The 27,482-nt window shown below is 50.7% G+C and overlaps 1 protein-coding gene across 3 annotated transcripts in view; it reads left to right on the forward strand.

Annotated features, from left to right (window-relative positions):
* Positions 1-27,482, forward strand: part of VDR (vitamin D receptor) — an 82,873-nt gene that overhangs the window by 12,873 nt on the left and 42,518 nt on the right. Inside the window, exons 2-3 of one of the 3 annotated variants that reach the window (XM_007516224.3) lie at positions 16,308-16,382; positions 20,064-20,211. In XM_007516224.3, coding sequence (XP_007516286.1) covers positions 20,066-20,211 — 146 coding nt within the window. In that variant the 5' untranslated portion in view covers positions 16,308-16,382; positions 20,064-20,065. The remainder of the gene's footprint in view (positions 1-16,307; positions 16,383-20,063; positions 20,212-27,482) is intronic. The other 2 variants (XM_060195477.1, XM_060195476.1) reach the window with 2 other exon arrangements.

The raw sequence follows: 27,482 nt of genomic DNA on the forward strand, positions 1-27,482 counted from the left end.
TCCTCTGTTTGTCTGTCCCTCCTTCCATTCTCCTCTAAGCCCTCTCATAATACTAATGCTAATACTAATGATAAATGAAAACTTGGACCGGAGAGCTTTCTCTGCAAGGCCCTAGATTCACTCTTCAATGCTGCATTAGAAAAAAAAAAAGAATATATAAAAGAAACACATACCCTTTAACTATTTTGTCTCAACTGAACCAGCAACCCTGTGAGACAGACAGTTGGGCAGAGAGTCTGTTTAGTGAGGCTTGGTCAGCAGCAGTGATTCCTTCTTCCTTTCAGTCTGTGAAAGAGCAACAGCCGTGGTGACTGAAAGCCAGGGTGCAGGACCCCCAGCTCCCACAGGCTCCTCACCTGCTGCCCTCCCTCCCCAACAGTCACCCACAGCCTGATACATAGTCACGAGTCCCTGGAGTACAGCAAAGGTCCCACCTCTTTGAAAGTCCCCCTTCAGAGACAGCGGGGTGGACAAAGCCCAGGACCTGTCTTCTCCCCTGGCCTATTACCCTGAACTATTGTTCCCCAAATTGGGCAAAAAAATTAGCTCACTCCAAGGGAATTATTTTTGTCTCGGTTAAACTTCAATCCGGGCTACTTATGAGCCTGCTGCAGGGTTGTTTCAGGTCAGGGGGAGTTCTGGGAAGAGCATTGGGTGGAGGAGCAAAGGGAAAATGGGGTGTGGAGGGGTCACCTCTCTCCCGGGACACAGCCACCGGCCTCCTCCCCTGCAGTGCTGCCCAGACTCCAGCTGTCAGCAGTGCTCACCTAGCCAACAGTTAGCAGGTGCTCACCCATCTCCTTTAATCGAGGCCTGGCTTTGTAGAGTCCTTCTCCCAGATGTCTAATCTGTGCTGTACACTGCTGGCCAAGGAGTAGGCAGGCACTGTGAGAGGAGGGGCAGAGGCCCAGGTGGGGAGGGGCAGGTTACAGCTAAGCAACCACAGAAGCCTTCCCACAGATACCCTGGGCTCTAGCTGCTGCATTGTCCAGAGGCAGCACTGAAAGCAGTTCTGTGCAGCAAATCTGTCCCATCGTGACCTCTGGGTACCAAAGGGAAACAAGGAAAAAGATGATTGGTCCCGAGGAGGAGGGCTGGAGGAGGGGGATACAGTTTGGAATGAGTTCCTGGGTTAGGACAAAGACTGCTATCACTTTCTGGCCCCCGGAAGAATGCTCCAGGTGGACTAGAATCTTGGGTCTGGGACAAGAAAGTTCTCTTCAGCTGTAGTTCTGAAGAGAGGTCTGGGTGCACAAGTATGAGGGGGTTTTCCATGTGCATCCTCGGTACGATATTTGTGAGCATCCTGTGCTTTGCTGACACCCTTCCTTGGAGATATCCCTGGCCACAACGAAGAGGCCCTGTGGAGAGAGGGCTGGAGGGGGTAGAGTTGAGGGTCAGTGCTTGCTATGCCTAGCAGCCATATCTGGCCGCCCTGAACAAGCTGCTACATTAAGTAAGGACTGAGTCGGTGATGTGCAGATGAATTGCTCACCCACTTCTGTCTGCCCTTACAGAGCTCTCTATTCATTCATTTTATTCCCCTTCCAGGGTTATCACTGGGGCTCAGTGCTGGCACTATGAATTCACAGCTCCTGGTGGCCTTTTTTTTTTTTTTTTGCCTCCAGGGTTATTGCTGGGGCTCAGTGCCTGCCATTTTTTCCCCTTTTTTTGGTTGCTTCTGTTGTTTATCATTGCTGTTACTGTTATTGTTGTCATTGTTGTTGGATATGAAAGAGAGGAATCATGAGAGGAGGGGAAGACAGAAAGGGGGAGAGAAAGAGAGATACCTGCAGACCTGCTTCACCGCCTGTGAAGTGACTTCCCTGCAGGTGGGGAGCTGGGGGCTCAAACCAGGATCCTTGTGCCGGTCCTTGTGCTTTGCACCACGTGCACTTAACCCGCTGCACTTAACCCACTGCACTACCACCCCCCCATTTTTTAAATTGGATATGACAGAGAGAGAATTTGAGAGAGGAGAGGGAGGTAGAGGGGGAGAAAGAAAGATAGACACCTGAAGACCTGCTTCACTGCTTATGAAGCATTCCTGCTGCAGGTAGAGAGCCAGGGACTCAAACCCTTGTCTTTGCACAGGTCCTTACACTTAGTAGTATGTACACTTAACCAGGGGCGTCACTACCTGGCCCCCATCCTGTCTTCATTCTCTTGAGTTTCTTTCACAAAACACTCTCCCCACCCCCTGTTTGTCTAGGGCAAAATTTCCAGGACTCTCTTTTGCCTACTTCTTCCAGCTCAATTCTTGGTGGCCTATTCTCAAGGCAGAAGAGTCCCTCAAAGGATTATAAGGGTCGATGGCCCTGAGTGGGCAGACGCTGGGGCTTCCACTGATACTTGCTCTTCTCAATGAACAGTGGGGAGCACCCCATTTTTATGTGCTTCCGGGCATTCAAAGTGGAGTCATGTAGGAGTAAAAACTTAAATGGAGTCTGAAAATCTTCTGTTTCAGATCACACTTGCTGGTAGTTGAGACTCAGGGGATTTTATAGAAGTGTTTGGCAAGGAGAGAATGGAATCCACTTCCCACAGGTCTCCCCCCTCCAGCCCCCAGCATTATCACTGGGCTTAGTGCCAGCATTACAAATCCACTGCTCCTGGTGGCCATTTTCCCCCCATTTTATTCGATAGGACAGAGAGAAATTGAGAGAGGAAGGGGAAATAGAGAGGGAAAGAGAAAGGTAGATACTTTCAGACCAGCTTCATCACTTGTGAAGCTTCCCTCCTGCAGGTGGGGGAAGCCAGGGGCTCGAACCCAGATCCTTGTGCGAGTCCTTGCACTTTGTATGACATGCGCTTAACATGGTGCACCACCGCCAGCCCCCCTTCCCGCAGGTCTTTACAGTGGGTGCAGTGACCTCGGTTCCTCTCCTGCTGACCTAGCCTCTCTGCCTCCAGAGTGGCCTTCCCTTCCGCTTCTCTGCCTTTGCACATGTGGAGTATTATGTGCCTGGAATCGTCTTACTCCTCTTACCGCTGTGGTTCTTCCAGTCTCAGTTGGCTGGGAAGTGACCTTCTCTGCCTCCCCCACACTGCTACCATCACACCCCTGCCGATGGTTATATGGATCACACAGAGGTTCCTGTTTATCTCTTCCCCATACTTCGATGTCGTTTTCGACGGGTTAGCTTGTTTTTGCCAGGCTGGCTTCACGGGCGGGTAACAGACGACCAGGGACTCATAGTTGAGCTGTAGGCAGTATCTCTTTATTCATGCAGGACGCAGCACAATCTAAGCCGAGCTAAGCTAAACTCAAGGTAAAGTACTCTAAAACTCACAATGCTGTCTTTATATATACTTGCCAAGTAGGGTGGAAACAGGGTGTGACATAGAGAGGGTGGAGAGAAAAGTGACTGGTGACAATCAGAGTGTGACAAGGAGAGGATCAGGGTGTGACAAGGAGGGGGGGTGGAGCAAAAACATATCATGAAACAGTGGGGATTGAACCAATGCCCTGGAGGGAGGTGCTTGTTAACAGCGGTTATATAAATAGAATGAAGTGGTTATGTAAATAGAATAGTGTTAAGCAGGGGGGATTTAAACCAAATGAAACAGAAGGGGTCTCATGCATACCAACACTTCGACAACAAAGTCTCTGTCTTATTTATTTATTACAGAGAACTTACCATGTAGGCTTCATGCCTGTGTTTTTCTATTCCAAGCCTCCTCTTCAGAGAGACACAGAGAGGGAGAGACACCAGAGCAGGGGGGGGCTTCCTCTGAAGCCATACCATACTGGCGTTTGAATGTGGGCCACTTACATGACAGAGCAGGCACCCTACCCTCTGAGCTATGTCTCAGCCCAGGGTCTGTGTCTTGTTGACCACTCTGCCTCTAACTTGCGCGTAGTACCGGGCATGCTGTGGAGAGAGCACTTACAACCAGGAAGGGCGCCAGAGGCCAGAGTTCATGCCCACCACAGCAACCAGTTAGGAGGAAACACTGCAGCCCCCCGGGCCTCCCAGGGTGCGTCCATGAGGAAATCCAGACAGAAGGATGACTGTGAGCTTGGCCAAAGGGAAGCTCTGGGGAAGCACTTTAGCGGTGAACATTCTGCTTTGACGCGTAGAGGCGGCTCGTGTTACTGCTGCTGTCCTCTAAATTGAATGCAATGCCCTGTTCAGCCCAGCCCCTGAGAGGCTTCATGAACCTCTCTCTGGTCACTGTCCACACCCCTTTAGCTTCATGGACACACTTCAGTTAACCAGAAGACAGAGAAGATGCCTTTGAGCAAACTAGTTCCAGGGGAACTTCAGCTACTCTGCAGAGAGAGTCTAGCCCCACCTGGCTCACTGGACCCTAGGATCTGTCGCCAGCTCTGATAGAAACCTCACAGTCCACCCTTGGAGGAATGATGGTCCTCCAGGGCCTGCAATGGCTGGGGGACAGCACAAAGTCCAGGCCCAGGGCTAAGGAGAGAGCTGAGCTTGCAAGAGCACTAACGTACACACTGGAGATCCCAGACACTGTAGGTTGAATCTCCAGTACCACCTTATACCAGAGCTGAGCAGTGCTCTGTTCTCTCCCTTCCTTTTTCCTCATTCTTCCTCTCTCTACAAATAAATGAATAAATGTTAGATTTTTTTTTTTTTGCCTCTAGGGTTATTTCTGGGGCTTGGTGCCTGCACCATGAATCCGCTGTTCCTGGAGGCTACATTTTCTCCACTTTTGTCGCCCTTGTTGCTTTTTTTTATCGTTGTAGTTATTATTGTTGTTGTTATTGATGTCATTGTTGTTGAAGAGGACAGAGAGAAGTGGAGAGAGGAGAAGACAGAGAGGGAGAGAGAAAGATAGACACCTGCAGACCTGCTTCACCGCCTGTGAAGCAACCCCCATGCAGGTGGGGAACCAGGATCCCTACGCTAGTCTTTGCGCTTCAGAATTTTTTTTTTTTTTTACAAAGTTCAGGCCCAGTAAGTGTCAGTGTCCTGTCAGTGTCCTGGTTAGGAGTCACAGGAGCTCTCCTGCTTCAGGGCATCTCTAGTTCTCACTGTCTACTGCTCCCGCCTTCCCAGCATTCCTTTCTCCTGTCAGCTGCGGTGGGCCGCAGTCAGGGTAAGGAAATATTGATGCCCCAGTAACTGTCAGAGGGCATCCCAGGAATGCAGGACAGATGCAAGACACATGCTAGATGCTGAGAGAGGGAAAGACGGGAAGGGTGTTGGGATTAGTCAGCAGTGACATCCTAGGAGTCGCAGGTCTTATCTGCCAGCCGGAAGAGTAGCCCTGCTCTGTGACTCAACCCCTTAGCTTGGTGGCAAAGAGCCAGGAATGATCCATTTCTCCCCACCCAGAGCAGTTGGATTTTTGAGAAGTGCTGTCAGTGGGCGAGGTGGTTGGTTTCTTCTCAGTTCACTAGAAATACGGTGTTGTGGGCCATGTGTTTTGGGCAGAGCTTCAGGGACTCAGAATCATTTCCTGGCCTCCACAGGACCTCTCAGGGACCTGCGAATCCACATCCCTAGTCCCCAAACTCTACCCGGGTTGTACTAACACCTGCTGGGTGCTAGCAAGGGTAGCTGACGTCTGTTAAGCATCTGGTATGCCAAACTCTATCTGAGTGCCCCAAGTTCATCTTACCCCCACAATAGCCCTGTGACCCACATGTGGTCAAGTGCCTATTTGTGGGCGAGGGGCATAGGGATGGGCTTTGGGAGAAGGCTGGACGGCACTCTAGTATTTAAGGCCATCAGGCTGGCCGAGGTGACTGTGTAAACAAGCAAAACATCTGACACCAAGAATTGCCATGACCTGGAGCCAGCACGACCTGGGGCTTAGGAACAAGTTGGGAGAAAGAAGCAGCTCCCTTGCTGTCATGTGTCTCCTGAAGTCACGTTTTAAGAAGATGAAGGGGGAAATCCTATTTAGCTTCTGCAGCATAGGAAAGATCAGGGGTTCAAGTCTTCACATACTCCCCTGAATTCTTGGTGTTCTCCCTTCAGGCTGCTTCAGTTTCTGTTCCTTGGTTTCCAAGTCCCACCAGACAAAGAGCCTTCTTGATTCAGGGTATGACTGTAACTATATCAGATGCTCTAGGGAAACACCCCACCTCCACCACCACCACCATCCCAGTGTCCCAGGAAAGCATCTGGGACAGGAAGGAAGTGGTTGGGAGTCTCTCAGTGCTGCTCAAACACTCCCAGGTTGTCTTCAGTCCTCGTCCAATTCCTCAGGCTTCCGTCAGAATGGGAGGTGGAATTGGCCAGGCCACAGTGGCTGAGGGACCCAACCTACCTCTGTTTCTCTGACTGGCCGGAAAGGTGGAGAGAGTTTTGGAAGGTCGCCTTGCCATCTACATCAGGGCCCCCTCCATGGCCTCTCCACAGCCTCCCCCCTCAACCTGCCTCTTCAAGAATGAGGCCAAGCCCTTCTGCTGGGGGCGGGTGTGTCTCTCCCATACTGCTTTGCCCTCCTGGAAGCTGTTCAGGGTCCCAGTGGTCTTGGGACATGACCAGGGTAGAGATGGAGAAGCTTTTCTGTTTGGGACATGTGACTCCCTCCTGCATGCCCATGGCCTCCGTTCCCTCTTCAGCTGTGAGGCCGGCTGGGCTGAGTGGGTTGTAGCCTGCTAATGGACTGAGTCCCTGTGCTTCTCTGGCCACTATGGCAGCCCACACTTTCCGGCAGTGACAGGGCATGGCCTGCCTGTTACCTGGAGAGCTGTAATCAGTCTAGAAATCTTGTTGACAAAGCTGAGAGCAGAGTTTCCATTGGAAAAAAAAAAAAAACAGCAGCTTGCAGGAATAATTGTTGATAAGAAGTGGAAATATATCTAGGTAAGTTCCCTATCTTCTGTCCCATGCTGGGGTGGGGGGTCTTGTGAATTCCTGCCTCAGGGGTTCTGCTCAGCTCCAAGGAACAGCCAGTGCTCCTTAGGGATGTGGCACTCAGCCAGGAGTGCTGGTGAGTGGCTGGGAGCGTGGGAGTCTGTGGAGTGACCTGTTAATTCCTGATTCTGTGTGGGCTATCAGTCCATGGCTTTTACAAGATAAGTGTTCTGCAAAGGAGCTGGGCAGTGGCACAGCAGGTTAAACGCATGTTGTGTGAAACACAAGGACCAGAGTAAGGATCCCGGTTCGAGCTCCCAGCTCCCCACCTGCGGGGGGGAGGTCACTTCACAAGCACTGAGGCAGGTCTGCAGGTGTCTATCTTTCTCTCACCCTCTCTGTCTTCCTCTCCTTTCCACTTCTCTCTGTCCTATCCAACAACAATGATGGCAATAACAATAACAATGTTAACAACAATGATAAACAACAAGGGCAACAAAAGTGAAAAAAATAGCCTCCAGGAACAGTGGATTCAGAGTGCAGGCACCAAGTCTCAGCAATAATCCTGGAGGCAAAAAAAAAGCCACTGAGACAGCTCACCAGGTAGGTCACCTCCCTTGCCATGCATGACGCAGATTCAAGCCCTCATGCCACATGAGATGTGCTGTGGTACTGGAGGAAGCTCTGGAATTATGGTATCTCTCCCTCTATCTCTCTGTTTCTCCCTCTCTCACTCTGAATGTAAAAGCCTCTTGGAGCAGTGATATCATACAGATATGAGGTCCTGGCACCACAAAAACAAAGTAAGCTAAATGAGATAAAATAAAAAGACAAGTGAAATCAGAGCAGCACCTTCAAGAGTAAACACTTTCCCACCACTGCCGGCTCACCCTGATCCCCCACTGTTCAGTCAGTGTCTGAATCAATGGGTGATACCCTACCTGTGTCTTTGATACTGGAGAGCAGTTTCCATTAGAAACAACTGATCTGGAGCCAGAAGAGGAAGTAGGCAGGCCTAGCGGAGCCCTTTTCATGAGCTGGAAAGCGTTTTCTCACCGCAAAGACCAAAGAGGCTAGTGCTGTTTGAGTCACTAGCTTTCTCTCCTTGTGGATTCATGATCATACCTCGGGGGGGGGGGGGGGGGCGGTGAGCTCTAACCCAGGACCCAGTACAGCCCAGGCTAACTTCCTCTGCTTCTGCGTTGCAACCTCACTCACATTTGAAACTTGGTAGGTTTTTGTTTGTTTGTTTGCGTGTTTTTAGTGATATTTTTCCAGCAGATGAGTAATGAGCCTTTCTTAGTCCAGTCTATAATAACACCATGTGTTGGCTCCAGGGGTGCTAGGCTGGGAATGGCTTAGAAGATTTGTCTTAGATGACTGCAAAGACGGCTTGTGGTTTAAAGTGACACAGTCAGTGTCATGCATGCATAAGGAGAAACATCTCAGCAGAGAGCCATTCAAAAAGAGTGCATTCTCATGAGAGGTAGTTCTCCAGCAGCAAAAACCATTCAAGTTCAGGCTGGAACATTACAGAGCTATTTAGGATGACTGGGCTAGGTGGTGAGAACTTCCTTTCCAATCTCTGTGTGTCCTGAGATAACTTGTCTCTAATTGGGCTTTGCTGGGGATATTGAGGTCTGTGGAAAATAACTTCCAGTCATTCTCACCCTTATTTAACATATGTGTGGGGAGTCAGGTAGTGGCACACTGGGATAAGCACTTAACCTTCTGTTTATTGTTTGTTTATTTATTTATTTAATATTTATTCTCTTTTGTTGCCCTTGTTGTTTTATTGTTGTAGTTATTATTGTTGTTATTGATGTTGTCATTGTTGGATAGGACAGAGAGAAATGGAGAGAGGAGGGGAAGGCAGAGAGAGGGAGAGAAAGATAGACACCTATAGACCTGCTTCACCAGCGACTCCCCTGTAGGTGGGGAGCCAGGGCTCAAACTGGGATCCTTATGCCGGTCCTTGCGCTTTGTGTGGTGCGCTTAACCCACTGCGCTACCACCCAACTCCCAGCGCTTAACCTTCTAAGCCATTCCCAGCCCAGCACCTCTGGAGCCAACACATGACGTTAATCACAGACTGGACCAAGAAAGGCTCATTACTCATCTGTCGTGTTCACTGGCCATGATAACACAGTGCCTAAGCTACCCTAGACTAGAAAGACTAAAAACCAGAAAGCAGGGCAGACCATGTATAGTGTTTGGCACCCTGTGGGTAGAGTTAAAGGGAGGAGGAAATGAGCAAACAGTGAGAGAAGGGTGTGCACACAGGAGCACAGGTGCAGTGTGGTGACCCAGCTGCTCCAGGGAGAGCCCCGTATGCGGCTGATGCCACACTTGCTGACTTGAGGAAGAAGGTCTCTCCCTCTGCTGGGAAATCACGTAACTTTGCATTTATTTCTTTCCTTTTTTCTTTTAACACACACACACACACACACACACACACACACACACACAGAGAGAGAGAGAGAGAGAGAGAGAGAGAGAGAGAGAAAGAGATATGGAGAGAGAGAAACCACAGCTTCAAAACTTCCTTCAATGTGATGCGAGCCAGGCTTGAACCTGGGCTGTACACATCCAGATGAGCTATTTTCATCATCCCTCTGTTTATTTTTAGGAGCTTTGAGCAAATGTCAATGGTTAGAGAGCTCAGGGCCAGGGAGGTAGCTCAGTGATAGTGCATAGGAATTGCATACATGAGGTCCCAGGTTCAAGTCCTGGGCACAACATATGCCAGAACTGAGTGGTACTCTGGAAAAAGGAAGGAAGGAAGAAAGGAAGGAAGGAAGGAAGGAAAGAAGGAAGAAAGAAAGAAAGAGTGGAAGAGAGAAAAGGAGAAAGAAAGAAAGAGAGAGAGAGAGAGAGAGAGAAGAGAAAGGAATTGAGACCTAAGAGAAAACCCATTTCGTACTATTCCAGTCTTCACTGTGAGAAGGAGGCCCCTCTCCTGACTCCCAGTCTCCAAGGTCTTGTTCACTGTTTGGCTGCTGAGGGTGAGTGGGTCCTACTTGAATCAGTCTGGGCTCACCTGGTTACTGAGGGGACCGGGGGAAGACAGCTAGGGATTCTCACTTCCTAAACGGTCTCAGGGCCTCATCATGATGACAATCTGGCCTTGGTGCTGCACTGGCGTGGCTGGGAAGGACCCTGGCACTTTCTGTGTTCCCTGAGTCAACAGCTTTACCCCCTCAGGAGGTCCAGAGTTAGACTGAACCCAGCGGCTCTCTGATCCTTGTCTTCCCTGGGCTCCCCCTCAGTTCCCGCCACACCCCATCAGGCGAGACTCTACCAAAGATGCCTCTTTAGTAGAAGCTGCTGGAACAGGGGGTTCTGTTGTCCGGGCTGCCGAGCAGATGAGCAGGAGAGACTGCAGCTGTGGCTTAGATGACTGGAAGGAAACACGTTATCGCGTTTCTTGCTAAGGTCAGGGCTGGGGTCATGTTCACACAGAGGTTTTGATGTGGGAGGCAGACCCCAGAGGAATGGAAGCTGGGGCTCCTCCCCTGCTGCTTCCCCAGGCTGGGTGCCAGGGGCTGGGAGTCTCTGCAGTGGGCACAAGAGGGGAAAGTCCCAGCAGACACAGCAGGATTCTGTAGCACTCAGAACATGAACTGGGGGTGAGAGGGGAGTATGACATGGCCACGGAGTGCATTAAGCTGTTGTTCCCCCACCTTGTCCTCTTTTCACATAGCCTTTGGCTTTGCCCCCTTTCTAAGCATGTGGGCCTCCGGGTTAAAGCAAAGATGACACCTCTATGTGCTGTGCTGCTGGCCTGCCACCCCCTGATGTTGGGAACCTGGGAAGGAAACGTACCCTGGGACTATCCTCTCTGCTCTCTCTGACTCAGTGGAACTAAAGGGCGTCAGTTCTTACGGCTGGAGACATGACTGAGATGTTTCCTTTGGGAAAGGCAGCTGAGTGAGACTGTAAACTGCCTGGGTTCCGGTCTAGGCCCAAGAGACAACTGATGTCTCTGTGCCCTCCCTTTCCCACGCCTCGAGCAGGGACCTATAACAGTACCCACCTGGCAGAGCTGATGTGCGGATTAGATGAGCGAGCGTGCGTGAAGCTCTTGGAGCAGGGCCTGCCGATGGTTATCACTGGGAGGGGAAAGGACTGGCAGGAGGCAAGAGGCACTGTGGGGCACTGCAACCAGCCTGTCCTCCTTGGGCCTGGGCACCTCCATTTGCTGGGCGGTGGGACTCTGGGCAAATTCCTCAATGTGCTCGGAGGCTCGGTTGTGGCGTCTGTGGATGGAGCTGCGTATTGATCCACATGACTCTTCCGAGGGTTACGTGAGGTCTTGAGTGGAGAGCTCAGAAGGTCAGCATGTTAGCAGCTGCTCATTAAACTCTTTCTGAAGATCTTATGGGCTAGAGGTGGGAGAGCAGTGATTCTTTCTGGACCCACTTGGACCTCTTTCCTCAAACTTTCTGAGGACTAAGCAGGGCATCTGGGACCTTGATGGGACACTGCGGTAGGGTCCTGAAGAAAGTGGTCAGATATGGCATTAGATAGTACAAGCAGCCTGGGTTGGGTGAGTGGGGTTCACCAGTTCCTGAAGATTCATCTCCCCACCTCTGCACCCATGGGAGTAGGCCAGCCTGGCTCAGGTACCTCAGTTTCGTCAGTGTTCCTTGGGGGGACTGATAGTGCCCAAAGGGGGTGGCAAATGGACCTGACTGACTGCAGTTCCAAAGCTGGCCAGATCTTGGGGGCCCTGGGGTCTTGCCTCATCCTCACCTGATCAGGCTGTGAAGAGACAGAGATGAACTGGGAAGCCTGACCTTCCCATCTGGAGTTTGATTTAAAGGCCTTCACCTTTAAGTCACATCAATTACCTTCTTAGTCACGTCTTTGTGGCGTTGGTGAAGGGAGAATATGTGTTTGTGTGTGTGTGTGTGTGTGTGTGTGTGTGTGTGTGTGTGTATGTGTGTCTGTCTGCCCGGGTGTGGGTAGAAGCCTGGAGGATGAAACTGTCAGCCTCAACTTGCTGACCTGTCGGCCCCTGAGACCCAGAGTCTGGGCACCAGGGACACTCCACCTCCAGCCTTTTCTGAGGCCAGGTTGTCAAGCTTGTCTGGGATAGAGCTAAAAGTGGCTGACAACATCCTGTTTGAAAGCTTCTCTGGGGCTGTATTTAACCCCTACGGCACCTGCTCCGCCTACACCATCTCCACAGACAGAGCCCAGACACCTGCCGTCTGAGCCTCCCCAGGCACCAGGGCCCCCGGCTGCCAGCCCAGCCTGAACATTCCCTGTTCCCTCAGGCTCTGCACTCCCACCTGGATGGTGGTCTCCTTCTGGTCCTCAGCACCTACCGGGCTTTTCAAAATGCCCCCAGTCTGGAGTGAGGACCATGGGAGGGGTTGAACTCTAGTGGAAATTATTCATTCGGGGGGCTGGGTGGTGGTGTACCTGGTTGAGTGCACCTGTCACAGTGCACAAGGACCCAGGTTTGAGCCCCCAGTCCCCACGTGCAGGGGGAAAGCTTTGCAAGTGGTGAAGCAGTGCTGCAGGTGTCTCTCTGTCTCACTTCCTCTCTATCTCCCCCTACCTTCTTGATTTCTGGCTGTCTCTAATAAATAAAGATAAGAAAACATTTATATTTATTTATTTATTTTTTACTTTTGCTGCCCTTGTTTTTTGTTGCTGTTGTGGTTATTATTGTTGTTGTTATTGATGTCGTTGTTATTGGATACGACAGAGAGAAATGGAGAGAGGAGGGGAAGACAGAGAGGGGGAGAGAAAGACAGACACCTGCAGACCTGCTTCACCGCCTGTGAAGAGACTCCCCTGCAGGTGGGGAGCCGGGGGCTCAAACTGGGATCCTTACGCGGGTCCTTGCTTTGTGTGGTGCACTTAACCCACTGTGCTACCACCCAAATCCTAATTAAAAAAAACTTTTTTAAAGAAACAAAAAAGAAGAAGCCCTTCATGGCTGGAGAGAGAGCTCACCAGGGAAGGTGCCTGCATTGTCCTGCACAAAGTCCACGTTCAAACCAGACACCACATGGGAAGTGCTATAGCAACAGAGAAAGCTCTCAGCTCTCCCTGCCTCTGTCTTTCTGTGTGAATGAAGAAGTGAAAGTGGCCTGGAGTGATAATGTTCTCCATTATGAGATTCTCTCTCTGTCTCTCTCCCATACACACACACACACACATACACACACAACACCCACACACACACCACACACACACCCCCCACACACACACCCACACACACACCCACACACACCCCACACACACACCCCACACACACCACACACACACCCCCCACACACACACAGACCACACACATACACACACTCACCACACACACCACACATACACACACACCCACACACACTCACCACACACACACCACACACACACACACCCCACACACACCCCCCACACACACACCCCACACACACCACACACACACCACACACACACCACATACACACCACACACACACACCACACACACACCACACACATACACACACCACACACACACCACACACACTCACCACACACACACCACACCACACACACACCACACACACACCACACACACACACATACACACACCACACACACACCACACACACTCACCACACACACACCACACCACACACACACACCACACACACACCACACACACACCACACACACACCCCACACACATACCACACACACACCACACACACCACACACACCACACACACACACACCACACACACACATACACACACCACACACACACCACACATACACACAGACACACACACACCACACACACACACCACACACACACAGACACACACACACCACACACACACCACACATACACACAGACACACACACCCCCCACACACACACATACACACACACACACCACACACACACAGGCACACACACACACTCACCACACACACCCCCCCCACACACACCACACACACATACCACACACACCACACACACACATACACACACCACACACACATCACACACACACAGACACACACCCCCACACACAGAGAGACACACACACCACACACACACACACCACACACACCACACACACACCACACACACACACCACACACACACCACACACATACACACACCACACACACACCACACACACTCACCACACACACACCACACCACACACACACACCACACACACACCACACACACACACACATACACACACCACACACACACCACACACACTCACCACACACACACCACACCACACACACACACCACACACACACCACACACACACACCACACACACACCCCACACACATACCACACACACACCACACACACCACACACACCACACACACACACACCACACACACACATACACACACCACACACACACCACACATACACACAGACACACACACACCACACACACACACCACACACACACAGACACACACACACCACACACACACCACACATACACACAGACACACACACACACCCCACACACACATACACACACCACACACACACAGGAACACACACACACTCACCACACACACACCCCACACACACACCACACACACATACCACACACACCACACACACACATACACACACCACACACACATCACACACACACAGACACACACCCCCACACACAGAGAGACACACACACCACACACACACACACCACACACACCACACACACACCACACACACACACCACACACCACACACACTCACCACACACACACCACACCACACACACACACACCACACACACACACATACACACACCACACACACACCACACACACTCACCACACACACACCACACCACACACACACACCACACACACACCACACACACACCACACACACACCCCACACACATACCACACACACACCACACACACCACACACACCACACACACACACCACACACACACATACACACACCACACACACACCACACATACACACAGACACACACACACCACACACACACACCACACACACACAGACACACACACACACCACACACACACACCACACATACACACAGACACACACACACCCCCCACACACACATACACACACCACACACACACAGGCACACACACACACTCACCACACACACACCCCACACACACACCACACACACATACCACACACACCACACACACACATACACACACCACACACACATCACACACACACAGACACACACCCCCACACACAGAGAGACACACACACCACACACACACACACCACACACACACCACACACCACACACACACACACCACACACACCACACACACACCACACACACACACCACACACACACCACACACACCACACACACACACCACACACACATCACACCCCCCACACACACACACCACACCCCACACACACACCACACACACACACCACACCCTCACACACACAGAGACACACACACACCACACACACACACCACACACACCACATACACACACACACACACCACACACCACACACACACCACACACACACACCACACACACACACCACACCCCCCACACACAGACACACACCACACACACACACACCACACACATACACCACACACACCACACACACACATACACACACCACACACACACACACTCGCCACACACACACCACACACACACCACACACACCACACACACACATACACACACCACACACACACAGACACACACACCACACACACACACCACACACACAGACACACCACACACACACACACACACACGACACACACCACACACACACACACTCACCACACACACACCACACACACACCACACACACACCACACACACCACACAAACACACACACACAGACACACACCACACACACACACAGACACACACACACACACACACCACACACACACACCACACACCCCCCACACACAGACACACAGACACACACCACACACCACATACACACACACACACCACACACCACACACACACCACACACACCACACACACACCACACACACACATACACACACCACACACACCACACACACACAGACACACACACACACACACACCACACACACACAAACACACCACACACACACCACACACCACACACACACACACACACACACACACCACACCACACACATACACCACACACACACACACACACACACTCCTCCTTTCCTCCTCCTTTTCCCGGTCTGTCCAAACTAAAGAGAGGACAGCCTAGCTAGAGCAGGGAGGTTGTTCCATTCGCACATACTGGCAGCCACCCCACACCCCGCCCCAGGTTTCCTGCAGCTGGCTGTTTCAGGGCTCCCAGCTCACCCCACCAGTTCAGACATGGCACACCTGTCCGCAACAAGTCACGGTCTCTGACCTGTGGACTAACAGTTCTTGCAAAGAGCTGCTCCCGCCAGCCTGCTGGCTGGTGGAGAACTCACTCGGAGGCCAGTTCTGAACTGTTGAGGCTCAAGTGTCTTCTTCCCTCTTGCATTTCAGAGTCCCTTGGGACTGAGTCCTCACAGAAGGGCAGCCCAGGGTTCGACGCTTCTGCCCACGTGCTCCTTCCTTCAGGTGGGTGTCTCCTCCTCAGCTTCGGAATTTCCATTTGGGATGGGCAGGTGTGGGTCAAATGAAGGGGAGACTTCACGGGGCATTGCCAATGCGGGTTCTGGTCAGCAGAGCCCACAGCTGCCTGTGGCTGAGAGCGGCCAGAGGGACAAGAGCCCAGAGAGGCCCTGACAGAAGGCCTCGTGGCTCCCAGGCTGGGACTCAGGGCCTCAGTCCAGCCTGTGTGAGGCTGCCTCTCCTGCCCTGTTCAGTCCCTGCCTGCCACTCCTGGGACTGGCAGCCCTCAGGCCACAGATTCCTGGGCCTCTCTCTTCTCCACCTTTGGACTCTGGGCCTGAGCCCAGTTTCTTGGCAATAGCAGGTAACTCCGGGCAGGCAGGGCTGAGATTTTACTCTGGTCATCTAAAATGGTCCTGTTCACTGTGGGTCTCTGACAGCCAGAACAGCCTTGTTACCCAGCTACCCCAGTGGCTGGGCCCTCTGTCCCCTCAGGAGCCTTTCCTGCACTTCAGCCATTGCAGGACGGCATCATCAGCACACTGTGGTAAATAACATCCCCAAAGGCCTGTTAGACTGACTAGTACACACACACACACATTTAATTTCTCTTTTTTCCCCCACCAAATCCACTGGATGTTTCCTCTCAGAGATGAGACAGACTCTGTAGCAACTTCACATTAACTAGGAGTTGCGCCATCTCAGCTGACTTAGGGTTAAGCCACAGGCATCCGAGACGGTCTCTCTGACTGCCCCCAGTGATCCTGGGCCTCTGGGTCCCTGCCCACATCTTGGGTGTGTGATGATCTGGAAGTCTGCAGGAGTTAGCATGACCTTGGGAGGGGTTGTAGGGACAATGTTGACAGACTCAAAGATACTCTTTTGCTTTCTGTTTGGTTGTTTTGAAATACATTACAGGTAGGCATATAAACCGTAAAATGATGTTTCAAGAATGAGAAAAGCGAGGCCCAGACAGTAACGCAGTGACTAAAAAAAGTGTTGAACTCTCAAGCATGAGATCCCTGGCATCACTTGTGCTGGAGTAAAATGCTCTGGTTCTCTCTCTCTCTCCCTCTCCCTCTCCCCCCCTCCCTCCCTCTCTCTCTCTCTCTCTCTCTCTCTCCCTTTCTTGCTGCCTTGCTTTCTTAAATAAATAAATAAATAACTTTAAAATAATAGTTAGAAAGTAAAAAATACCAGCCGTTCAAAGAAAAGGAATAGCTACATAAAGCCATCAAAACGTTCATTGGTCGATCTTCATTTTTTTTTTTTTTTTTTTTAACCAGAGCACTGATCAGCTCTGGCTGATGGTGGAGCAGGGTATTGAACCTGAGACTTTGGAGCCTCAGGCATGAAAGTCTCACTGCATAACCATTATGCTATCTACCTCTGCCCCCAATCTCTTCATTTTTAAAGTCTCTCCCTCAACATCATGGTTTAACAAGTACCCAGCAGCAAAAAAAAAAAAGCGATGGACAGTACTGCCACTGTCATTACGTGAGTGACCATTCTGCGCAGAGGACGCTGGAGAGTTTGGGATCTGCTGGTCTGCTCCCCCTCGCCTCTCTCCAGTCATGTCTCCTGGCCTCTTTGGAACTGGCTACAGCTTAGCCTCATCTGCTCCACTTTCTTCTCTCGGCTTAAAGATCTTTGTGGGATTCAAAACAAATCTCGGTGTTTGTTTTTGTGCATTTTCTCGTGGTAGTTGCTATGGCTGCTTCACAGTCTGGACTTCTTTGGGGCCCATGTGTCAAGAAGCGTGATAATGATAATGTTTACTTTGTTGGGGCGACAGAAAGGTGAGATAAGACTCTCTCTCTTCCTCTCTCTACTGGGCTTTGATATGTCAAACCCTATCAGAGATTTTGGGCCTTATCATTGTAAAGCAGCTCACCTCCCACCACTTGCCCTCCCCTGCCACCCAACCTGCCTCTCCCATTGCAGAGTAAGAGGCATCCTGGGGCATGAAGGGATAGGTACAAGACGGCACTCGTTCCCCTATAACTGGCTTGCTTTTTTTATTATTATTATTATTGGAGTCTTACACCTGCATGATTACACTGCTCTAGGCAGGCTTTTTCTTTTTCCCTTAATTTTTGATGTCAGATAGAAAAACAATGAGGGGGACAGAGAGAGAGAGAGAGAAAGAGAGAGACATGCCATAGCACCACTCCATCATTCACAGAGCTTCCCCATGGTGCTTGCATGTGTTAGCAGGACTCAAATGGACAAATGGAGAGGGTCTTGGCCCTCTGACATGGTAAAGCCTGTGCTCTGCTGACTCTCTGTGAGCTATTTCTCAAGCCCCCACAATTGACTTCTTATCTTTTTTCTGCCTTGACAGACTCTCCTGTTTTGGGTAAAGGAGATGCCTGAATCATAATGATAATATCGGAGGGCTCAGCTGTGACTAGGAGGTTAGAGGGTCTGTTTCATTTTGAGGGGCATGAGATGCTTCAGAAGTGGGTGGTGGTGGGGTGCAGGACAGCAGGCAGGGCAGAGGGCACCATCTGCCTGAGGGAACAGAGAAGTCAGTCGCACTCTGAGAAGGGTTTCCCAAAGCAGTTACAGAATGTCCCTCTATCTCTGTTTACCCTTCCTTCAGGTGTGGAATATAGAGGGGGTCGGGTGGTGGTGCACCAGGTTAAGCTCACATAATACAAAGCGCGAAGGCCCGCACAAGGATTCTGGTTCAAGCCCCCAGCTCGCCACCTGCAGGGGATGGTTGCTTCATAAGCGGTGAAGCAGGTCTGCAGGTGTCTGTCTGCCTCTCTCCCTCCTTATCTCCCCCTCCCCTCTCAGTTTCTCTCTATCCTGTCCAATAACAAAAAGTATGGAGTGTAGCTTCAAATGACAATGTCTATTTACAAGGACCAGCTCTGAAAATAAGATGAGCTGATTGCACGTGCCTCACCTCACTCAGTAAGATGCCCAAGCAGTGTGCTAAAGGTGCACTCCAGAGGCTTGAAGGAGAAAGGACGCTGGGATACCAGGTCCCCAGATACCAGGGACATCTCAATTCTGAGCCAGTGGCTGTGACTGGCACGGCAGGCCCTGAATCAGGCACAGCACCTTCTGCAAAGAGGGACCGAGAGGCTCTCTCTGCTTTGTGAGGTCTCAGGCTGGTGGAGGACTCTCATCTGCCCTTGGGAATGTGTGTGTGTGTGTGTGTGTGTGTGTGTGTGTGTGTGTGTGTGTGCGCGCGCGCGCGCGCGTCGGGGGGAATCTGATCTACTGCAGGTCTGCTCCTGAGGGGAGCTGAGTCAGTAGTGCATACTTATTTGTCCCTAAGTCCTTCCTCATGCCCTATCAAGTTAGGCACCATTCTTCAGACGAGGGCAGTGGGGCACAGAGAGGCTGCAGACTTCACCCAAAGTGGTAGATGCCACCTCTGGACTCAGGCTTTTTAATTCCAAGCCACACAAAACACTGTCCTGTCATGGTGCCTCCTGCAGGCTCAGTCTAGTCCTGGCTGGGGAGCCTTGCTTCTGCTCACAGCTGCAGAGTGTCAAGAGGCCCCTCAGGGTGTGGGGGAGCCCACAAGTGGGCATCAGAGGAATTCTGCCCAGACCTGGGGTCCAGGGAGTGTCTCCCCCTTGGCGGAGCTTCCTGGCAGATGGGGGTGTCTGGGCAAAGTATGCCAGCTGGCTCTGGCCCTGACTCTGGCTGTGCCTGTCATTCTCGCAGGGATGGAGGCCATGGCGGCCAGCACTTCCCTGCCCGACCCTGGTGACTTTGACCGGAATGTGCCCCGGATCTGCGGAGTGTGTGGAGACAGGGCCACGGGCTTTCACTTTAACGCCATGACCTGCGAGGGCTGCAAAGGCTTCTTCAGGTGAGTCCTTCCCAAGGGCGAGGAGGAGATATGGAAGCTGGTAGATTTCCCTCCCCAAGAAGTGAGGGTCTTGGTAGAGGCCATGCCCTCCCCCCAGCTCCAGCTATGGCCTCTGACCCTCTAAGTCAAGGCCACTTGGATACTCATAGTTACCTGTGGGCCCTGCAAAATGGTCAATTTGAGAACCAGGGTTGAATGTTGCTATGAACAAAAGCTCTTAGACTTACTGGGAGGCCTGGAGGCAGTGTGCCTGGCTGAGCATACGTGCTGTAGTGGGCAAGGGCCTGCGTTCCAGCTCCCGCTCCCCTCCCCACCTGAGGGGGGGGGAGCTTCACTAATGGTGAAGGTTAAGGTTTGCAGGTATCTGTCTTTCTCTCCCTCTCTATCCCCCTCTTCCTTCTCAATTTTTCTCTGTCCTATCAAATTAAAAAAACAAAGAAAGAAAAAAATGGCCACCAGGAGCCATGGAGTCACAGTGCTGGCACCGAGCCCTAGAAATAACCTTGGTGGTAACAAAAATAATAATAATAAAATAAAAAGAATTCCTGGACTTGTTGAATTTCTTTCTTTTTTTTAAATTATTTATTTATTCTTTTTGTTGCCCTTGTTGTTGTTTTTATTGTTGTTGTTATTGATGTCATTGTTGTTGGATAGGACAGAGAGAAATGGAGAGAGGAGGGGAAGACAGAGAGGGGGAGAGAAAGATAGACACCTGCAGACCTGCTTCACCGCCTGTGAAGTGACTCTCCTGCAGGTGGGGAGCCAGGGGCTCGAACCGGCATCCTTCCGCTGGTCCTTGTGCTTAGCGCCACCTGCGCTTAACCCCCTGCGCTACTGCCGGACTCCCGACTTGTTGAATTTCAAGGTCCACCTATGGTTGCCTTGGCATGGCCAGACCAATGATAGACAGCCTTTAGGCTGGACACTCCCCACTTGTGTCTAAGCAAGTGCTTTCCTGAGACTTCTCTGTAGGTCTGTCTTCCCACCAGCCTTGGACCCACAGCCCCCTGCACTGACTCACATGCTGTCCTGGAGTGAATCTCCTCACTGACTGATGACCTAACTTCCTAATCTGAAAGGCAGCCTGTCCTTGGGAGAGCCCAGAAACCTGATCTCAGAGCTCGTCCTCCCTTTCAAATCAGGCTGTTTCTGGGAACCTGAGAACTGTACACCTTACCCACTGGGTCTCCTCACTTAGTCTGCATCCTTGTCCTCACCCATGAGTTGTTTATTCCGGGTCAGAAAGCCAACCTCAGAGTGTCCAGGCTACATTTTCAGTGGTTCAGCATCCCCGTGTGTTCAGGTCAGTTTCTGCCAGAAGATTTCCTCTTCTTTTTTTTAATTTAATTTTTTAATTGTATTTATTTATTTATGTATTGGATAGAGATAGCCATAAATTGAGAGGGAGGGAGAGGTAGAGAGGGAGAGTGACAGAGAGACACCTGCAGCCCTGCTTTACCACTCATGAAGCTTTCCCCCTGTAGGTGGGGACCAGGGGCTTGAACCCAGGTCCTTGCACACTGTAACATATGCACTTAACCAGGTGCACCACCACCCAGTCTCCAGATTTTCTCTTCTCACATAAGCCCAGCACCACAAATACAAACAGTAGTGAAAAGGTACCGGAAAGGCTAAAGGAATACTGGTCGTATCCAAAGGTGGGATAAGAGAATGGGAAAGAGTGAATTGCAGGCTGGGTCTGGAATCCATGAGAACTGAACATCTGGAAGGGAGAGAGAGAGAGAGAGGGAGAGGGCGAGGGAGAGGGAGAGGGAGAGGGAGAGAGAGAGGGAGACGGAGAGAGAGGGGGGATAGGGAGAGAGAGAGAGAGAGCGCCAAAACAGAACTTCTGTGCCTTGGTTGGAGGTCAACATAGTGAAGATCAGTGCTTTAGCCATCAAGAGGATCCAGTGGTGGCTCACCCAGGAAATGCATGTGTGAGGACCTGGGTTCAAGTCCGCAGTCCCCACCTGCAGGGGGGATGTTTCATAAGCAGTAGAACATTTCTGTAAGTGTCTTCTCTGTTTCTCTCTCCCTCTCCTTCTCTCACACTCTCTTTTTAAAATTAATTGATTAATTATTAGATACAGAAAGAAATTGAGAGGGGCAGGGGAGATAGAGAGAGGGAAAGAGACAGAGAGACGCCAAGAGCCCTGATGCACCACATGTGAAGCTTTCCCCCAGCTGGTGGGGACCAGGTCCTTGCTTACTGTAGTGTGTGCACTTAACCAGGTGCACCCCTCACTGCCTGGCAACCTCCTTCTCTGTTTCTTAACTTCTGCTAAAAAAAAAAAGGAAACCAGGAGTGGTGGAGTCATGTAGGCATTGTGCTCTAGCAATAACCCTAGAGGTGAGAAGAGGGGGTAGGGGAGACAGAGAGATCAGAGTCTAGACTTCGTTGGTACTTTCCTCCAGTCTCCTTCAGCTCAGAGGCTCGTCTACAAAGCAGGGTACCAGCTCACCTGCCCACCATCCCTGGAGCCAGTAGGCCCCAGCAGTTTCATTGCCTGAAGCTGTCCCTGGGCCGTGGGGTTTCTGTGGGTGCTAATTGCCTGCTTGGCCTGGCTCACGTGCCTCATTCGTTTCCCAGCAGGCTGCTCCCCAGCTCGGGGAACCAGACCAGCAGCATCGCTGGTTCTAGTTCCTGTTGCCACGTCTCTCCTTCCTCTGCTCTTGCTGCAGGCTAGACCTTCTGGAGTCTGGGCCATGTGTCCCAGCTGTCACCCAGACATAGTCTGGGAGTGGGGTGCTACCTTCTAAGAGAGCATGAAGAAGAAGTCAGGACACCTACAACAGGGCACCCCATCCAAACAAACCAGGACGTGTGGTCTATTATGTGGGCTGTGCCCAACCTCCTGTCTCCTCTGTGTTTCAGTCACATCAGCTGAGTGCGTTGGTCCTGGCCCTTCTACTGTAGAGAGCTAACCTGAGGGCCCGTGAGATGACATATAGAACAGCACTTTGACAGACAGGAAGTATGAGCAGCGCAAGTTAGAGTCTGATATATCAGTGCTGACATCCTCTGTGGAAGCCTGTCCTGGTGAAGATAAGGAGAAACCTCTGCAGCCATCCACCTTCCTGTTGTTTCTCTCCCGCGTGCTCCCCCACCAGATTTGCACAAACGTCTAAGCTCCAGGCACTGGACCAGGAGCTGGCAATATGGCGAGTCTCATGAAGGTCATAGCTGGTGAATCTGCGACCCGAAAGTTTCAAGTAGCTCTCAGGGTTTATGGAATCGCCACCCTCGGGTCCCATCTTTTTCCGGGATGTGCACCCCCTTTGGGGTCCATCTCTGGGAGACGGGGCCCTGAGGTGGCTGCTTTCTGGAATGTGGTTTGTGGGAGGTCAGATCTCCGACAGACTCGTTGCAGCCCATGTGTTCCTGTGCTTCCTGCCCTTGGCTTCCTCGCTAGGCCGAGAGCCTTTGAAACGTGGCCATTTTAGGCATCTGTGTGCAGGGAACACAGGCCCCTGATGTCCAGTGTGGTAGGTGGCAGAATGGATGGAGAAGTGTGATTGCTCATTCATGTTGCCACTGACCGGTAGTGTGGTCGCGTTATCTGTGGGCACATTAATACCATAGCCCCCTTTCCCCCCTCTCTCTAGGCCCCCTAGAGTCTGTTGTTGTGATGGTCATAGTGCCTGCAAGGCCTGGCACTCTGAACAGCAGACTGCTTTGGCCTGGTTGTCCCATCCTCAGTCAGCCTTGTATCTCTATTACCCTTGTCTTTCTTATTTATTTTATTTTATTTTATTTTATTTTATTTTATTTATTGTAATAAGACAGAGATACAGAGAAACACAGAGAAATACCAGAGCACTGCTCGGCTCTGGCTTATGGTGTTGCTGGGGATTGAACCTGACACCTTGGAACCTCAGACATGAAAGTCTGTTGCATAACCATTATGCTGTCTCCCCAGCACCCCCTTTTTTTAAAAAAAATTAATTTGGTCTTTTTATTTAAACTTTATTTATTTCACTTGATAGAACAGAGAGAAATTGGGAAGGAGAGAGAGGGAGAGAGAGAGAGGGAGAGAGAGAGACAGAGATACCTGCAGCACTGCTTCACCACTTGTGAAGCTTTCCCTCTGCCATTGGGACCAGGGGCCTGAACCCAGGTCTGTGTGCATGGTAATATATACACTTAATCAAGTGTGCTACCACCCAGCCCTCCTTTCCAATTTTTTTTTTAATGAGTGAGAGACCAGGGCACCATTTTCCATTTTATGAGGTTCTGGGGATTAAACTCTGGGCCTTGTACATTCAAGGCATGAACCCTACCATTCAGCTACTTCCCTCTCTGACCTGACTTAATTCCTTTTTTTAAAAAAAATTATTTTTAAAAAATATTTTTATATTTATTTATTTATTTATTTTACCTTTGTTGCCCTTTTTTATTGTTGTTATTGATGTCATCATTGTTAGATAGGACAGAGAGAAATGGAGAGAGATAGGGAAGACAGAGAGGGGGAGAGAAAGGTAGACACCAGCAGACCTGCTTCACTGCCTGTGAAATGACTCCCCTGCAGGTGGGGAGCCGGGGGCTCGAACTGAATCCATAGCTGGTCCTTGCGCTTCACGCCACATGCGCTTAACCCACTGCACTACCGCCTGACTCCCCCTCTTTTTTAAATTAATATTTTATTGATTTATTTTCCTTTTTGCTGCCCTTGTTTTTATCATTGTTGTGGTTATTATTGTTGTTGTTACTGATGTTGTTGCTGGATAGGACAGAGAGAAATGGAGAGAGGCGGAAGACAGAGAAGGGGAGAGAAAGACAGACACCTGCAGACCTGCTTCACTGCTTGTGAAACGACTCCCCTGCCAAGAAGGAGAGAGAGAGAGAGAGAGAGACCCCATAGTGTTGAGGCTTCCTCCAGCATGATGGGGACCTGATCACACTCATGGTAAAGTGTCAAAGCCTCGCACAATCCTAGTGAGCTATTTTGTCAGCCCCTTACTTCCTTTTTGTAAAGCACGAAAGATCGAAGTTCCTCTGTCTTCATTGTGGTTGCTGCTGGGGCTTCACCACTATGGGCTGATTTTTATTTTATTTTATTTTATTTTATTTTATTTTATTTTATTTTATTTTATTTATTATTGGACAGAGAGAGAGACATTGAGAGGGGAGAGGGAGATAGAGAAGGAGAGAGACAGAGAGACACCTGCAGCCCTGCTTCACCACTCGTGAAGCTTTCCCCCTGCAGGTGGGGATCTGGGGCTTGAACCTGGGTCCTTGTGCACTGTAATGTGTGCACTTAACCAGGTGCACCACCACCTGGCCCCTATGGGCTGATTTTTTCATAGGGACACAGAGGAAAAACACCAGAGCACCCAGGCCTCCTCCAGTGCAGTGTGGGCAGGGATTGAACTTAGGTCACATGCATGCCATGGCAAGGCAGACATACCATCCAGCTGAACCATTGTGCTGGCCCTGTTTATTCACTATTTTGTTTATTTATTTATTGAGCAGAGCACTGTTTGGCTGTCTGGCATAAGGTGTTGCTGGGGATTGAACCTGGGATCTCAGAGCCTCCGGCAGGAAAATCTGTTACATACTCTCAGCTTGCTGACTGAATCTGGCTGTACTGTCTGGTGCGCCAATACCACTGTGGTCGCTTGGTTTGAATCTCAGTTAATAAGATAGACAACCACAACAGTCGATTCTCAGTGCCTGTGGGTTTCATGTTTGCAAGCCTGCCTGCCTGCCTGCTAAAATTTTCTGGGAATCCCCCAGTCAGTACTTGCTTTTTTTTGGCCACATGTGGACATGACCAGAGCAGTGGAAGACCCATGTCCCCTACGATACACACTCTATACTCTAGCTTGGGTCAGACAAGGTGATATTGACCTTTTGCCTTCTGTCTTAGCTCTTGTGTTATTGAATGTTCTTCTCAAGCTCTACTTAGTGCCACTTTTTTTTTTTTTTGCACTGGATTGCTGTTCTGCTGTTTAAGATGGGCCTGAGCACAGCCCTGAAGTGCTCTTGCTGCCTCTGAGTGCACAGCAGCTGTCGGGTGCTGTCCAGAGAACACAGGTGCTGGGTTCACTTCACTCCGATAGAATCTACAGGGATTCTGGCTCAAAGTCCCAACATCAGATGTCCCTAAACAGAAAAGACCTAGAAAAACAAGGTTCTATGGTCACTGATTGGTGGAAATGTTGAGGCCACAGACTCCCAGCAGCCTCCCTCAGTGCTTCCATTAGGAGCGAGGGTGCAGAAGTCACTGATCAATCCTCATGGTGTGCCAGTCCCTGTTCAGGGCGCCATTATGCCGGGCTAGCTTCGAGGGCAGGAGACAGATGACCAGAGACTCATGGCTGAGCTGGGAAGCAGTATCTCTTTATTCATGTGGAACGCAGCACAATCTAAGCTAAGCTATATTCACAATCCTGTCCTTATATATATACTCGCCAAGTAGGGTGGAAACAGGATGTGACGTAGAGAGGGTGGGGCAAAAAGACATCGTGAACCAGTGGGGATTAAACCAATGCCCTGCAGCCAGGGTGGTGCTTAGTTACCAGTGGTTATGTGAATAGAATACAGTGTTAAGCAGGGGGGTTAAACCAATGAAACAGAAGGGGTTTTAGAAGCATACCAACAATGGTGTGACTATAGAATTTAACCAGTGCAAAGGGATGGTATGGACATAATTTCTCCACACTTTCCCCAGTTTCTGTGTGGTATTTTTCCATTATGGTTTAGTCAGAACAGTTGCTCACATTTCCTGTTGTCACTTGTGAAAGCCTGATCTCAAAATGGAGGTCTAGGTGGGCAGTGGATCCCATCTCTGGGCCAAGTACCACAGCCCTGGGAAGACACAGATAAAGTGCCACCGAGTCTTTGTCCTCAGGGAGCTTGCTCAGTCAGAGAGCACTGCTTTAGGGGCAGGTCCAAGTCCTGGGAGTCACCTGGTGGTCCTGGAACATGAGCCTAGAAATACATCACTGCTGACTTCTCCATCTTTCTGCCGATACATCCTTGGTTAGGATGCTTTGAAGCTGTGCGCTGCCAATGCCGTGCCAGCAGGGACAGATGGGATGATGCCCCTTGTTCGCCAGCCCCAAGATCCTCCGGAATCTTGTTAGTTCTGAGTCCTGTGGTGTTCCAGGGGGGTGGGGGCAAAAGGCGGGCTGGTGAAGATCCAGGAACACGAGGAATGTTCTGGCTCTCAGTCAGTTGACCCAGCTGATGTCTGTAATAGCCGTGATGTGAGGGGAAACAGAGAAACAAGGGCAACTCAAAAATGTTTAGAGGCATGAATGGAGAG

The sequence above is a fragment of the Erinaceus europaeus genome, chromosome 7 (genome assembly GCF_950295315.1).
Source record: "Erinaceus europaeus chromosome 7, mEriEur2.1, whole genome shotgun sequence".
NCBI lineage: Eukaryota > Metazoa > Chordata > Mammalia > Eulipotyphla > Erinaceidae > Erinaceus > Erinaceus europaeus.